Raw genomic sequence first — 15,940 nt, 5'->3', positions numbered from 1 at the left:
CTTCTCAGTTGGTATATTCTTCGTGGGCTTAGGGTAACAATACGATGCTCTGCCAGGCCTTAATTCATTCTAGACATTTTTGGCAAAGGTTGGTACAACATCAAAAAACCAGTTGCAAAGTTGTGGAGGGTCTGATGTGCCCATTTCATGGGTGCCTGATGGCTGCCCAAGAGCAGGTGGAGGTCAGGGCGTGCCCTTCCCCGGGGTGTGCAGAACCCCTCTCCTCCTCTGCTGGTACCCACCCCAGGAGGGCAGCTGCACCCTCCAGTGGGGCTTGGATTGGGTCCTGCCCTGGGAGGAAAGATGGAAGGCAGAGGGATATTGGTGCTTGAGATGGCATTATTGCCTTCAGTGGTGACTCTGGGGTCCCAGGGAAAGGCTGTCTCCCCTCTAAGGGAGCAAGGATGCCTCTGGCTTGGATGAGCCAACATTCTAGATGGAACCTGCCTTGTGGTTCTTTGAACCTGGAGAGGTATCATGTCCACCCCTCTGCTCTTTCCACGGTCCTCTATCTTCTCTCTCTTTTTGTGTCTTGGTTCCTGCCCATTTCCTCTCCACCTGCACCTCAGGTATCTCCCCCTATCCCAATGTCAGTCTGCGCTGGGTCTACTTCCCCTCTTGTCTCAGGATAAGCCTGGGTTTCTGCAGTCCTTGGTGCCAATATCCAAGAAACTTCCACCTCCCAGAGCTCTGGTTCCTCACTGCTCAATAAGCAGGACTGTAACACTTGTCTCGGTCAACTGTACACAAGTGGTGTAAGTCATGAAAAGCAAACTTTTCACATCTTTTACTCTCTGAGTGATTGATCATTCACTAAGCTGACCAAGATGTATTATTCAGCCTCCTGGAAGAAGCCAGTTCACCTTCTGGCTTGATTGACAACATATATACCACAGGGCAAGTGCTTCCAGAAAGGCACAGGTGCTCCTCCTAATCAGCTCTTAGCCCATGTCCCTCACCATGGCTTGGGCAGGCTTCCGTGGGCTCCGGCAGCCCTGCCCATTCCCACCCAGGCCATATTTGCCTCTGCAGTGGAGAGTCTGCATCGTCCGCTTATCAGTGATATCTGGGAACTTAAAGAAATACTGATGCTTGAGCCCCTCCTCAGACCCAGGAAAGCAGAGTGTGGGGGTGGGGCACTGGTGTTACTTACCCACCCCCAACTGGTTCTGTTGTCACCTGGTGCCCAAAGCCCCTGAGGGAGGAGCGCTGTTTGGCACCAGATCAGGCACTTCTCCTCCTGCCCCCTCACCCTCTCAGAGACCTACAGACCAGGATACAGCCACCAGGAGCAGCTGTGGAAACCTGCCCCAGAGTCACCCAGCCGGGGGCTCCTGGATTCTACAGCAGACATGGAGAGATCAGACTGGGCAGCTGTGTGTGCTGAGCTCCAAGTGTGGGGCAGAGACAAGAAGGAAGCAGAGCGTCTCAGAGAAGGAGCAGACAGGAGCCAACGTCACTGGAGTGATGGGGACAAGGGCAGGGCAGGGCAGGAGGGTTCCTTCTCTGTTTGGGTTCCAGTAATTTCTGCGGTAAGCATTTTGCTTAGGCTGCTTTGAATGGGCTCATGTTCCTCTCAAAGAAATGATTTCTGACTAAGAAATACCTCTGAAGCCTGGCACCAGGCCTTGGCCTGTTTATGAATGGATTAGCAAAGGCATGAGCCCAGCTTATTAATTAATTAATCAGCTAATTAAGAGCTAATAGCATAACCACAAAGTAGGTGGCATGAATTTGCCCCTCAGGCATGGGCAGTGGAATGAGTTGGAATGGGTTGGCGGTGGTCTTTTCTTCCTTTCTTTGTATTTATTTATTTACTTTTTTTTTTTTTTTTTTTTTTGCAGTACTGAGGATTGCACCCAGGGGTGCTCTATCACTGAGCTTTTAATTTTTTATTTTGAGACAGGGTCTCACTGAGTTGCTTAGGGCCCCCTAAGTTGCTGAGGCTGGCTTTGAACTTGTGATCCTCCTGCCTGAGCCTCCTGAGTGGCTAGGATTACAGGTGTGCTTGACCACGCCCAGCAGAATGGGCTTTTCATGAAAGAGATCTTGATTCTTCAGAAAGAGCTGGAAGGCACTGAGCAGTCCTGCAGTCAAAGACCTTCTTCTGGAATTTATTCCTCCATGGAAACTTTTTGTTTTCAATTTTGGAGAAAAATCTACCCACATTCTGGTTGTCGGTGTGAGGGTGTTAGGAGTTCACTTTGGAGCCCTGGATTGTGGCCTATGCCAGGGTTTGCAGTCATCAGACCTGGGTTCAAAGTTATTATTTAGCCTTGATTTTCAAAACATGTGTTTACTTCCATGAAAGTTCCCTTTTACAAAACCTACCTCACTGGATTCTTTAAAATAGATACTGTTGTGAGGCCTGGTTCAAAAGGCTCACATTCATACATGTGCACACATATGTATATACACACAGCAAGAAATTCAGTCCTGTCCTGACGGCGAGTGGAGGGCTTGTAGGCAGAACGGGGTCACAGTTGTGCCAAGATCTGGGGTTATTATGAGTGAGCACTTTTTGGACCCCTCTTCCTCCTCATCTTCACTTCCTGTTTCTTTATCATTCCCTCATTCACTGGCCACTGAGTGCCTGCTCTTTCTTTTTTAGTTTTGGCACCCTGGATTGAACCTAGAGGTGCTCACCCACTGAGCTGCATCCCCAGACCTTTTTCTTCTTTCTTTCTTATTTGTTTGTCTGTTTATCTATTTATTTTTGAGACAAGGTTTTGTTAAGTTGCTGAGGCTGGCCTCCAACTTGTGATCCTCCTGTCTCAGCCTCCCAAGTCACTGGGGTTACAGGTGTGTGCCACCACTCCTGGCTCCATCTGTTCTATAAAATCTCTTTACTCTGTGCCTTTTCCCCATCCTCACTGCCACACATCGTCTTCTGTCTGGATGAGTAAGCAGCCCCTCCAGCTCCCCTGCCCCTTTTGTTGCCTTCTCCTATTCATCCTGCCTTTGGGAATTCAGACCCAGAGTCTGCGGCTCTGCTCGTTGCGTTACCCAGGCGGAGGGGTGGGCTGGGTCTGGGTGAGGATGGGCATTATGGCTCTTGGGCAACCCCATCCCTTACTGTTCCCACCCTGTTGCCCTGGTTAGGTGGGGCTGGCCTCTCCCCCACCAGGTCCTGGTTCTTTCCTTCCTGATTGAGTTTTGGGCTGAGGTCCCAGCTGGCCCTGGCCTCAGCCAGCCTGCTCAGCCAGATGCTGCTTGATGTCCCAGTGCAGAGAGCAGCTGTGCTACAGGGAATCTCATGGGTGTGTGTGTCCCATGGTCTGGAGTCCACCCTCACCTTTCTTCCTTCAGTAAGGGGACATCCATCCAGGATCCCCGTCATGTACTCCAGCTCCCAGGGACAGCCACCTGTCCTCTGGCTCTTGCAGGCTATCCTGGGAGCATCTTCTGGCCACTCTCACAGCTTCTGCAACGCAGTGCAGGCTCATCAGTGCTGGCCTTCCCTGTCTGGCTGCACCCCCCTGCGCTTGGAACCCAGCGGGGATTTCACTGGGGGGTAGGAATTCCTGCAGGACCTACTTGATGGGAATATCTGTTCTCCAGGTCGCTGGTGCCCCCACACAATCCAGGAAGGACCCGCCTGCCCTGCCACTCACCCCTGTCTCATCTGATGTGCCTGACATGGGGTCAGGAGCCCACCTCAGGACCTCCTTCTGCCTAACCTCAGCCCCTAAGTTCTCAAGTCCGAGTCTCCCAGGGCCTTGCTTGCTGCACCAAGACCCCTGCTTTGTTCCCGAGCTGAGTGCCTGCCCCAGGACCTTCCAGATCCTGGTCTCTTGTGAGGTCCAAGCCATGAGTCCCTTCAGCCTGCAACCCTGCCCAGGATGAGGCCTGCTGCTAGGGAGCAGCCCCCTGTATGCCATCCTGTGCTCCACGGTGCTCCCTGCCTAGGCCACCAGGAGAAGAGAGGACCTGGGAAATAACTGCAGTGCCAGAGCTTAAAAGCCCTGTGACGGTCTCTCCCTCAGAGTCAGCCTCAAAGCAGGCCTTGTTGGAGCCCAGGACTGCCCGCAGAATGGTTTGTTTTAATGTGCAGTATATGACTCGGTGCCCTGGGAGCCACGGCCACAGATGAGGCAGGTCCTGGTGACCATCACACTTGGCTGGTCCTGCACAGACATCTTCCAATCTATCATTGTACCCCAGGCAGCCTGCCCTTCACCTCCCTACCCCCCAACCTCTCCAGATGTTTGCTAAATGAAGGTCTAAACTCCAGTCTGAACGTGCCCTTCAGCTTCTGCCCAAAACCTGGTTAGAAATGATCTATGCAATGTATGATTACATGACCTGTCAAATATCATGTACCACCAGACAAATGAGAAATTATACTCCATTTATGTATGCTGTGTCAAAATGCATTCTGTCATGTACAACTAATTAGAAAAATATATATAAAAGAAATGACCTATGCAAATAAGTATTTATTAGTTGCAGCTTTGTTTGCAACAGCAAAAGACTTCAAATTATCCAAATATCCTTCAAGAGGAGACTTTCTAAAAACACTATAGTACAGCCACATAATGGAATACCATGTAACTACAAAAAAGAATGAGGACAATCTCATTATACTCACAGAGAATCATCCCACTAAATAGTAAGAAAAACAAGGTGTAGAACAGAGTTTATACTATATCACAATTTGTATAACAATTATGTATACGTGCATATATCTGGGCATATATTTGCATACATATGCTCTCTGGGAGAAACTGGTAATGATGACTGCCTGATGAAGCAGGAGAGGAAAGCGCACTGTCACTGTATACTTTCTTGTATCTGAATCCTGAGGCGTGGGAATGTGCTACCAATTCTAAAATTTTAAATAAATGAAGGAACTGCTGTTTGAGTGTGTGATGGATGTGGAACATCTTCTGACCACTCTCACAGCTTCCATTCGCCAGGCTTCAAACTGTGCCATGCACTGTGTGGTCACCAGGACCCTCCTCACTCGACCCCATCAGTCTAGCCTCCTGAGTTTTACTAGTCTCCACTGAGTATGCTCAGCAAGCTCTGAGATCCAGCAGGAAAAGCTGACAGGGGCAGGCCCCTGCTTTTGCAGGGTTCTGCCCTCAAGGTCAGCCTCTTTTCCCTGTGGATCCTTCTCATCCAAACCCCTAGAACATAAGACTCTTGCTCATTTCATGCACGAGGCAGCGAGAGTCTAACTAGCCTGTTTCCCTGTTTGCCCTGGCCACCAGGAAGCTCTCAGATGTAATAACTCACCTGTCCTCACCTAAAGCCTCGCAGTACTTGCTCTCCTCCTGAAATTCTACCCAGCCTCCCTCTGTCAGTTCCTGCTACCCGCAGCTCTGACCAGAGGTAAAGGGAGCCCAGCTGGCGACTAGTATAACTGAGGGCAGGGAAGGCCCATTGACGGAGGAAAGAGGATGGAAGGGCACTAGTGGGTTCACGATGACGGGGCCCGGGCAGGCTGAGCAACTGCAGGTGACCAGCTTCTTCCAAACAATGTCACTACCTTAAGTCTTCGTAAGAGCCCAGGAGGCATTTAAACCAAGTTGGTGATATTTCACTATGAAGTCTGACAGAGGAAAAGTCAGGCTAGGCCAGGCCTCTCTCCGCATTTATAGATGGATTTTTGGAATACCAGCTAAGGTTGCTAAAAATTCATCCCTTCAGTCTTCTAAAACCAGTTTTGAAAGGCTTTGATTTTAAGATCTGAATTGGGTTTTCTAATTTGAAGAAAATCAAAGTTCAACCAGGAGGTATCTTTTGGAAAATAATTATCTCATTTTCCAAAGGAAAGAGACTGCATTAGCCCTGCAGGATTAAAAAGATCTCATCTTTAAAATAAAAGTTGCTTAATTTAACAATCAGCCTGAAAGTCTACGGACCAATCAACCCAGATCAGGGAAGTCTGGTTCAAGTTCTGACTCTGACATTTAGCAGCAAGAACCCAAAACAGACCCCCAACAGCTACCTGTGTGGAGAGGGAACTCCGCTCATCTGAGTGTCCTCTGCCCAGTGAGGATCATGTCTTTCTTGAGTGAAACTGCAGTGACCGCAGGGTTACTCTGCTGGCTGACTGGATGGTCAACCAGGTGGACTTTGCAGTCTGAAACAGTGCTTTGTCCAAGTGCATGGCTGGCTAGGAAGCTGTGGTGGCAACATCCTGTGGGAACACAGGATGAGACCCTGACATTCCCCACCTTTGCCCCAACCCAGGCTGGGGCATAGTTTTAATACCCCTGGGGTTCTAGATGGTTTTAGTGGCACAGCAATGTGCCAAAGCAATGGATTCCATGGTGCATTCAAAAGACTTGGGATGAGAGCAAAGGGGGCCCTTTAGTGCTCCCCAAATTCAGGCCCCTGTCACTGCTCGGTTCTGTAGCCTTTGCTTGACTGGCCTCCTGCGTCCCGATGGGTTTTTCTCCCATTCCTTCCCACCCTTCAGGGACCTTCCTAACAGAGATGGGAAAGGCCCCCTCCTGCTCAAAGTCCTGGCGACTCCTCACTATGCCTGGGCAGGGCCCAGGCTCTGCAGCACCACACACAGGCTTTGGGGGTGGTTTTGGCCTCTCTCCTATCTGACACTTCCTGTCTGACATGTCCTTTTCTTTGTGGAGTCTTCCTGGTCTCTCCAGCCTGGGGAAGTGCCCTTATTAGACTCCCCTAAACTCCCCTGCCTGCACTGCCTGATCCTTATCTGTTTCCCACCTGCCCATCACTGGACAGTGAGCTCCTCCAGGGCAGGTCCTTTGCCCCCATCCTCCCAGTGCCAGGCAGTCACAGGCAGGGCACCTAGGAGGTACTGGTCAATTCTTGTTGAGCGAACACTACCAATGGAGCATTAACAATCTCACAATGACACCTCAGCCTTTAAAACCCCCTTCCTTGTTAATTCTGGTGAGCCCAGTGGCCAAAATGCTTCCGTGGCACTTGGTCAAGGATGACAGAGTCCCTGAGCTTAATGAAAGGAAGGCAGATCTGGCAATGGTCCTGCCCCTTGAAGCATGAGCAGAGTTAACTCCGCACACTCTCTGCCTCCTCATTAACCATCACGAGGGCTCTTTGCCTTTATCTCCAGCTGCTGTGTGTGTGTGTGTGTGTGTGTGTGTGTGTGTAATGATCAGATTTGTGCTTTAGGAAGATTGTTCTGATTGCAGAGAGGACAGTGAGTTGGGAAGACAATGCATGGGGGAGACGGCTAAATGTGCTCTTGGGAACCCTGGCACTCTGCTCTTCAGGTACATGGTAGGTCTGCTCTTCCCCTTCTCCTCAGATATAAGCCTGTCCAGTGAACTGTGCTTACAGTAAATCCCTCCTGGTGGAAGCTTAAAAGCTAAAGACAGATCTGCCACATTCCCTCCCTGCAGCTGAGGTGATCATGAGGGCTGGTGTCAGAATGAAGCCTCCACGAGCCTGGGCCCCTGAGCAGTCACCATGAGCATCCTCCTCCTGCCAACTTGCATGGGACATAAAACACGAGCAGGAAACATATCTTAGTCGTGTTCATGAGATCTGGGGCTGGTTGTTACTGCAGCACAACTCAGCTTGCCCTGACCAGTACACCACAGAGGAGGCTACTGTGTAAGTGCAGATGTGAGATGATAGCATTGAGGGTGCAGGAAGGGAGGGACAGGAGTGGATGGAACAGAGTGCTATTTTGGAGGTCAAATGGCAGGGTGGGTGATGGTGTGGCTGCAAGGGAAAAAGGAGTTCCCTGCAGCAATCTTCTTTCCTGGCTTTAGGGGCATGGCTGACTCTGACTTTTTCAGGAACTCACAGGTTTCTGAGCTAAGACTTGCATCCTCTCTTTATATTCAGGGTCAGGGCTTGGTGTGACTTGCTTCAAACCTGCCAGAGACCTGGGCAACCTGTGCCATTGCCTCTTTGAGGAAAAGCCTTGCTATCATAAAGGCAAAAGCTGAAGCTGTAACTGCCGCAGTGTGCTGCTTCTCACATGGAACCCAGTTTAACATAGAGATGGGGAAACTGAGGCTCAGAGAACTTGAAAACCTTCCTAAGACAGGAGGTGGCAGAGCCAGGATCCACAGCCAGGGCCGGAAACCCACAGCTGGAAATCCCTTATGCTGCTTCATCGTCAGAGGCAGAGGAACTCCTCAGTGAAGGGGCTGGAGTTGGAAATGGAGGCTGCACACTCCTCTCTGAGTGGGGGACGGGGTGTGGGGGTGTCCGAGCCTCCCAGCTGCTCCCTGCACGACAGTCGCCCTCACGGAAGCGTTTGGGCGTTGGCAGTGTTCTGGGCCCCTGTCAAGTCCACGCGTCACCAGTGCTCCTGCATAAACATCAGGGGGCTGAGTTCTGTTCTTGGCTGCTTGTACGCGGGCACCAGCTCCAGGCTCCCACGGATTCCAGGGAAACCGGACTGTGGGGTGTGGATGGCTGCCTTGGAGTGTTTCCCCTTGATCATGGGATTCAGAGTTGCAAGATTTCCACCCAAGCAGAAACAAAAGCCACCTTCACAAGTCCCAGGAGTGGCTCTGACATATTTTCACTTGCTGTTAATTCTTTTTTTCTCCATCTATCCTGGCAGAGGATGGGAAGAGCTAGTCCCCCAGCAGTCTTTGTGTTTTTTTTTTTTTTAAGCAGTGCTGGGGATGGCACCCAGGCCCCACACATGCTAGGCAAGAACTCTGCCACTGAGCGACATCCCCAGCCCCCAGCAGTTTTTGTGTTTGAAGAGCACAGGCTCCAGAGTCGGGCTGGGTGCCAGCTTCTCCACGTATTTGCTCTACAACTTTGAACAAATTACCTAACATCGGTGAGCCTCAGTTTTGTCATTTTGAAAATGGGGCCACAGTGTTAACCTGATAGGGCTGTTGGGATAATTAAGGGAGATACTGTGTGTAAATCATGCACTCTGGTGCCTGGCACCTGAGAAAGGCTTAATAAGTTGCATTTATTGTTATTATTCAGCATTTTTGGACTTGTGTTTGAAGCATCCTACCATAAAATTATACACATTTAAACCTGCATTCATAACACGTCAGAACTGAAGAGCATTTAGTAATAATTCTGATGAAGATATTAATGCTTTTTAAAATCATTAATAACGATGGGTTCTTAAGTGGAAATTTAATAAATAATCAGTTAAAAATGGGGCTGCACTGATGGTGTGGGGGTGTGGCCCCCAGGGCTCCTCTGATGGAGGCAGGAAACCCATAGGTGGGGGAGGGGGGGCTGGACAACCTGTCCACAGCCACGGTGAGGGAGGGAATTTCAAACCCTACTCTTGATGCTGCTTTGGCAAAGCCTCTGTGAATTGGGAGCCACAGGACCTGCCTGCCAGGGTTGAGACGCTAAAATCGAGTGTGGATGAGCCAAGGAGTTCACCTTCCAACAACAGCCGCTCCTAGAGAAGAGGCAGCAGGGGCTGATAGCCAAGAATGAAGGCAGACCCCCAGGGACCAGGTGAACCTCTCTGCCCAGCTGGCTCTGCCCTGGGCCAGCCACGTGGCCTCGTTCCCTGGGCTCTGGGCAGCAGGGCAGCCACCTGCCAAGCCTCTGAACATGCCCTTTCATTTGGTCCATCCCCCTCAACACAAACGGCCACTTTCCTCCTGTGGCTTCATTTGCCTCTGTAAACATCCTCATCACGTCTGCCCTCAGGCTTCTCAAAATTGACCTTCTATGATGGGACTCATCATCTACCACTGCCCCAAGCCAGCTCCTCCTCTGTCTGACCTTTCCCTCTCTGCTGGCGGTGTGCCTCTGTCTGGTGGCCTACCGCAAAATGTGGACATCAGTGCTCCCGACGTCTGCCCTATACCATCCAGTGGGAGCACGGGTCCTGCCAATTCTCCATGTGAGCATCTCTTGATGCAATCTTTATCCTAGACCTCCATTCCTTTTTCCTTTCAGGGTTTCTATACCTGTCACCTGGACTCAGTTACATTAATCCCTGATGTGCTTCCTGTCCCTGCTGTCTTATGCTCTCCTGATGCATAGTCTAGCTCTAGTGGGGAAATGGCCATTCCCAAATGGCCAGCCGAGTGCATGACATCATCATGGACTGTAATGACATCATCGTCACTGCTGTGAATGAAGACAAGAGGGCTATCTATGAATTCAATGAGGGAATCCAGGAGCTGTGCTGGCTTCTGTGGGAGGAGAGGAGTCCTGCAGAAGAGGCAGGAGGAGAAGGGGCTATTCATCCAAAGGACATGGGGGCAGAGTGAAGATCACTCCAGGCAGAGAGAAGAGCTTCTTCCAGAGCTGCTAGGGAGGGTAGGGGAGGCCTCCTTGGGGAGTTGTGGACAGAGGAGAGAGGGGAAGAAGCAGAGGGTAACTGGGCTGGACTAGAAGGGTCAGCAGGCTGGATCTCAAGGGGTCCTCCAGCTAGTGGCTGGCAGAAGAGAGGAATCTGAATGTACTCACCATAAAGAAATGATGAAAGTTTAAGGTGATGGATATGCTAATTACCCTGAGTTGATCGCCACCCAATGTATATATATGAATCAAAACATCACATTGTACCTCACAAATATGTACAAATATTATGTGTTATTATATGTCAATCAAAAAAATTTTAAAGGATACGATGATAATAATAACAAAAGCACACTCTGGCTGCTTGCTGCTGGGAACTGAACTGGGCAAGGTGGGATAAGGATGAAGCAGGTCAGCAGGTGGCCCTAAACTCCTAACCAAGGAGGGGCTGGGACAGTGTCGGGCTCTTTGGGAGGGAGTGTTCCATGCACTTTGAGGTTACTGTGGGGTGAGCCTAGACGGAGAGCACCCCACTCAACCATGGGCACTTGGAAGACGAGGATGAAGTTTTCTTCTCTATGCCTGGGGGACCGAGCCCAGGCCTGGCACAGAGAGCAACTCTGGGCACTGCATGAATTAATGACTGTGAGAATTTAGCTTTGGCTGATTTCCTGACCTCTACCCCACTGTCACCAAGAAGGAGGTGGGGAACAGATTTTTACTTGTCCTATTTAAGGCACAACTCCATTTCTGCTGGGGAATGATGTAGGGAGATGTGTACCCCATACAGTAAATCCTGGACCCCACACCTGTGGGGCAGTCTTTCTGGCTTCCTATGGGTACAAGTCCTCTAGTCTGAGCTATTGGCACCAACAGTGTGCCAGTGTCCCCGTCTTCCATGTCCTGAGGGATGCTGCTTTTAGAGCAACTTACTCTCCTACGTTCGGGTTTGCATGTTGCTGATTGGCACATGGCTCGAGTGTGCTCCAGCTCTGGGAGGGTCTGCTCTGTGCTGACGCCAGCACAACTGCCAAGAGAGAAAGCCAGAAAATGAATCTCTGCCACTGCAGTGCTGGGTAGCCACTGAGGAGACGGTTTCCTCATCTGTAAAATGGGCATAGTCAAACTCTCCAAGCTGTTGTGGATCTGATCCTCCAGGCCAAGAGGACAGTGTCTTAAAATGATGAGGACAGCAAGTACAGGGCTTCATCTCTTCTCCAGGAAAGGGTGGACGAGAAGTACTAAGAGGTCCCCAGTTTCCAGAGCCTCTGTTCACATTGGGTTCTAGGCTCTGACTGCTGTGTTTCCTCTGTCCCAGGTGAGTCAGGAAGAGCCTGACCCCTACATTTTGATCTCCATCTGGGTGGGGAAGTGAGGGGAGTGCTGGGGTTGGTTTGGTTGGGTTTTGCTACAAAGCAATTGGATCTAGAAACATTATTTCAAGGAGCTTGGAAAAGCAAGTGTGGCATGACTCTACTCTGTAGCAGAGTATGGAACACCAAGGGCCAGTCTCTACCAAAAATGAACTCAAACTCTAAATCCATACCACCTAGGCCTTTGGTGTGTGGGCTGCAGGGCTGCAAAGGAAAAGAGGTCGCAACTGAGCAAGCTGGGCCCAGGCCAGGGAAGTGCTTGTAGCTGTCATGGGAAATGGCTGTGCCAATCTGACTTCATGAGACCCTCAGATCCCAGGAAGACGCAGTCAGACCAAGCTGGGTGCAGCCAGGTGGGACTGCATTAGGTTAGGATGGAGCAGGTACTCAGCACCTGGGTCCCAAGGCAGCCTGTGTATTCCAGAATTAGAGTATCTTCCTAAATTGAGGGGCCCGCTTTTATCTTCCCCAGGGGCCCAGGGCTTATGACAATCAGCTTCTTAGGCCTAGGTTCCAGCACAGGGCCCAGCACCCAGTCGATCCTCAGGATATGAAATATAGAATTAAAAAGCATACACCAACAAGTCCTGTTTAATCATCATTTTCTGTGCATCTACTATGTGCTTCATCCCTGACTCTGTCACTGCCATTTGGGGGTTCCCAGCTAAGACTTTGTTCTCAGAAACTATTCTTGGTCCTTCAAGAAAGGAGCTGTCTGTTTGGACTTGGGTAGAAATGATGCCCTACTAAAAGCAAGTCTTACCAGATACTAGCTAAGTCAGTCCAATTGATGGTTTCTTTGAGGCCTATTAGTCGCAGGCACTCCACCACAACCCCAGTGGGTTTTAACTCAAGGATAGGATTCTTGTGAGCTCAAATCTGTCACAGGGTGGCCTGGAGCCTCTCACACTGGCTCTGTAGCTTGTGCCATGGGACACCCAAGTCACAGAGAAACGTGGAGCTGATGCTGGAGCCATCAATTTTACTCAAAGATTTTTTGGGAAAAGTTGTGAACTTTTGTACACAGGTATGGGCCAAAGGAGCAGGACCTACTTTCCCACATGTATCAAACTTTCTCTAGAGTTAAATGAAACATCGTTATAAGCATATGAGATGAAGCATTAGTCTTTAACAAAACTCTGTGCCCAGCTTGTTGGCACTAGATTATCACCTGCTACTCCCAACCCTACTCTCTTCACTGGTGTTGGGAGGGCTCCTCTTGAGAATCCACCTGAGGATTTCTGGGGAGATGGCTCCGAACACATGTGCATATCATCGATCTGTTTTGCACTTCAGTCCCTACATGATCCATTGCTAGCATGATTCAGTACCCAAACCAAGAAAGAGTTGGGTGATCTGGAATCAATGTGGTGTCTCATTTTCAGGAATTCTTAGACAGTGGGTGAATTCTAGGTCTGATCCTGCTGGATTTGATCTGTGATGTTGGGTAACTCCCTTCCCTCTTTTTGGTCCTCATTTTCCTAGTCTGTAAAATGGGAAGGGTAGGTGGTGCAACCTCTGAGTTCCTTTCAGCTTTAACATCTAATGACTTCAATAACCCTGCCCGCGTGGATATAATTCAGATTGAAGTGAAATTTATTTAGATTCCACTAAAATGTACTGTGAGCATATTTTCATATACATTATTTAATTTAGTATTCTCAAAACCTCAGAAAGATCTGTGTTATCTCCATTGTACAGATTACAAAATAGAGAAATTTAGTTTGTTAACTGAAGTCACACAGTCAGGAGGTCATAAAGCTGAGATTCAGTCTCAGGTCAGGCTGTGTTCATGTCCAGGGGCATTCAGAACAGATACTGTGAGCCCACACAAACTCAGCTACCCTGCCTCTTCCTCCCTGCCAGCCCAGGAGTTCAGCCATGGAGGGAGGCCTTGGTTGGGGCTGGGGCTGCAGGTCACTGGTAGATGCAGGTGTACTTTGGCTGGAGAAGGGTAAGTTAAGAAGGGTTTGAGAGCCAAGTCTCTGGCCCAGCCTGGGTCTCTTTCCCAGCGACTCCTTTCTTAGGCTCTGTTTGAAACTGGCTGTTCTTTCCATCTTTGCCATCTGGCTTGACATCCCCAGAGACCCATCCTCAAAAATTCCTGTCCACACTGAAACCATCTTCTAACACCCATGCTCTGAAGGCAAAGAAGGGAGATGTGCCAGAGAAACAGAGCTCAGATCCCTGTCCTGACAATTAGGTGGGAGACTTCAAACAACGCTTCTATTTCAGCCAGTTCAATTTCCACCAGTCTGCAGGCAGCAATGGCTTTTGCGATCTGATTTCTCAAAATCTTGGTGTGGCCTCAACTCCTGCTATGCCACTGCCTAAGTGAATCTCTCCCTTTGGACTTCAGTGTCCCCCAATAACTTGCTGGTTGGGCTCCATAGATGTCAGGTCCCTCCCAGTTGTGACATTTTAGGACCCACTACCATTTACTTTATCTTCCCGGAGTCAGGGGGTTCCAGACGCATTTGAGAGCATATCAAAAGATACCTCTCTCTCGGGGAGTGTTCCTACTAGGCGGCTGCAGGTGCCCCTCCTCCCTCCCTGCCAAAGATGCACCCCTCCCGGCCCAGACACGGGTAGATCCAGGCCTGGCCCTTTAGCCTTGCAGCGCAGGAAACGCTAGCGCAGCGCTAGAGCCGCGACTGCGGCGGCGGCGCAGGGGGCGGGGGAGGAGAGAAGCGCCCACCTGTCCTGCTGCCTCCGCAGCCCTGGCTCTAGCCCCGGCGCATTAGCGCTGTCTTTGGAACCCCCAGGTTTATTGCTCTGGCCAGGGGCAGAGTGGGAGTCCATAGCCGCTCGATCGCACGAACCTACCCCTGTGGCCCCGCAAACCCCCAACTCAGCGGAGCTAGCGCAGGTTGCTCTTGGCCCTCAGCTGCAGTGAGACAGGGGCCCGTGGCACTTGGATGCCTCTGTCTCGCCCTCCCAATGCCCAAGCACAGGGAATTACACCTCCTCCGGTCTAGGGCAGACAATTTGGTCTATCACGGCTGGGGGAATGGGGGCGGGGGCATCATTTTTGGCAGAACCTGAGTCCAGATTTAATGTTTCAGTCTGTTCCTTCGTACCCCGGTTCCCTCTGCATCTCCAAGTCTCGGTCCCTCTGACCCCGTCTCCCACAGCGTTCATCCGGCGAAGGGCAGCCGCAGCCCTCACCTACTCCCTTCCCGCAGTCCCTGCCCCCTCTGCCCGCCGCAGGGTCAGCCTCTCCTCCCACTGAGACGCCCAGAGCGGCCAGCGTGCGGAAAGTAGAGGGGCCAAAGTTCAATCACAAAGGCTGGTCAAAGGCCCTGAACCCAGAGGGCCCCGGTCAGGGGTCTGGGAGGTCAGGACGGCGCGCTCGCCTCACCTGTTTCTCCAGCGGCTCCTTGGCGGAGAGCGCCGGCTTGGGGGAGGGCGCGCGGTCGCAGACGCAGCCCTCCAGCAGGTAGAGCCCTGAGGGCCGAGAGCTGGAGTCGCTCTCGAAGTAGAAGAGCAGGTTCTGCAGCAGAGCAAACCACTTGGTTTGCCATTTTGTGTTGTCCGAACTCCGCTTGCTCAGGTAGCCTTTGCGCGTGCCGTCCTTGCGCGCCAGCAGTCCCAGGGACGCGACGTGGCCATCGTTCAGCCGGATCCCCTTCTGCATGGTGCTCAGAGGCCAGCGAGACCCCACGCGCTTACATCTTCTCCGCGCGGCACCCTGCAACCCCCAGTCTGTGCGCGCCGCGCTGCTTCTCTCAGGCGCTCGCTCGTTCCCTCTCGCTCTCCCCTCCCCCCAAATATCTACACTCTGGGATCTAGAGCTGAGCGGAGGCTTCTTCAATCTAGATGTATCATTCCCCGCGTAACCTCTTCTCTTCGCAGAGCGCTGAGGCGCGGGAGATGCCGCCCGACCCTCCCCCGGTTCCGGGCAAACTGAGCGACTGGCGATCTGCGCGCTGGTGAGGGGCAGGCGGAGTCATGTGACGCCGATCCCTCGAAGAGCCCGTTTCAGCAGCGCGGACAGGGACACACGCACGCAGCCCCGCCGAGGCGCAGAGCAACGCGCAGGCTGCACCTTGGAGCCTCCTCCCCCTCCACGGACACACACGCGCACACGCACTCACACAAACATTGCCCTCCCTCTCCTGGTTTCCCCTTCTCCCCTTTGGGTGTTAAAAAGAAAATCAGATCAATTTTCGTTTAACCCAGTGGAACCCCGGAGGCTCGCCATCCCGGGAGTTTGTGTCTTTGCGTCTCGCCGCAGCGCACTGTAGACCTAGGGTTAAGTCTCAGTTGTCATTTTGTCCTCCATAGGCTCCCCACTCCCCCGCCCCCGGTACTTATTTTTCTAATCCAAGGTGGATGGAGGAAGGTGGTGGCGAAAT

At 51.3% G+C, this 15,940-nt stretch overlaps 1 protein-coding gene across 1 annotated transcript in view; it reads right to left on the bottom strand.

Annotated features, from left to right (window-relative positions):
- Rasgrf1 (Ras protein specific guanine nucleotide releasing factor 1) overlaps nucleotides 1-15,682 on the bottom strand; it is a 108,168-nt gene extending 92,486 nt beyond the window's left edge. Inside the window, exon 1 of the mRNA XM_046428113.2 lies at nucleotides 14,944-15,682. Within this exon, the coding sequence (XP_046284069.2) occupies nucleotides 14,944-15,219 (276 nt within the window). The 5' untranslated portion in view covers nucleotides 15,220-15,682. The remainder of the gene's footprint in view (nucleotides 1-14,943) is intronic.
- Nucleotides 15,683-15,940: the final 258 nt, after the last annotated feature.

The sequence above is a fragment of the Marmota monax genome, unplaced genomic scaffold, assembly GCF_021218885.2.
Source record: "Marmota monax isolate L192 unplaced genomic scaffold, Marmota_monax_Labrador192_F-V1.1 WCK01_AAM20220418_F8-fsc00111, whole genome shotgun sequence".
Classification (NCBI taxonomy): domain Eukaryota; kingdom Metazoa; phylum Chordata; class Mammalia; order Rodentia; family Sciuridae; genus Marmota; species Marmota monax.
This window is presented reverse-complemented; position numbering and strand designations above follow the sequence as displayed.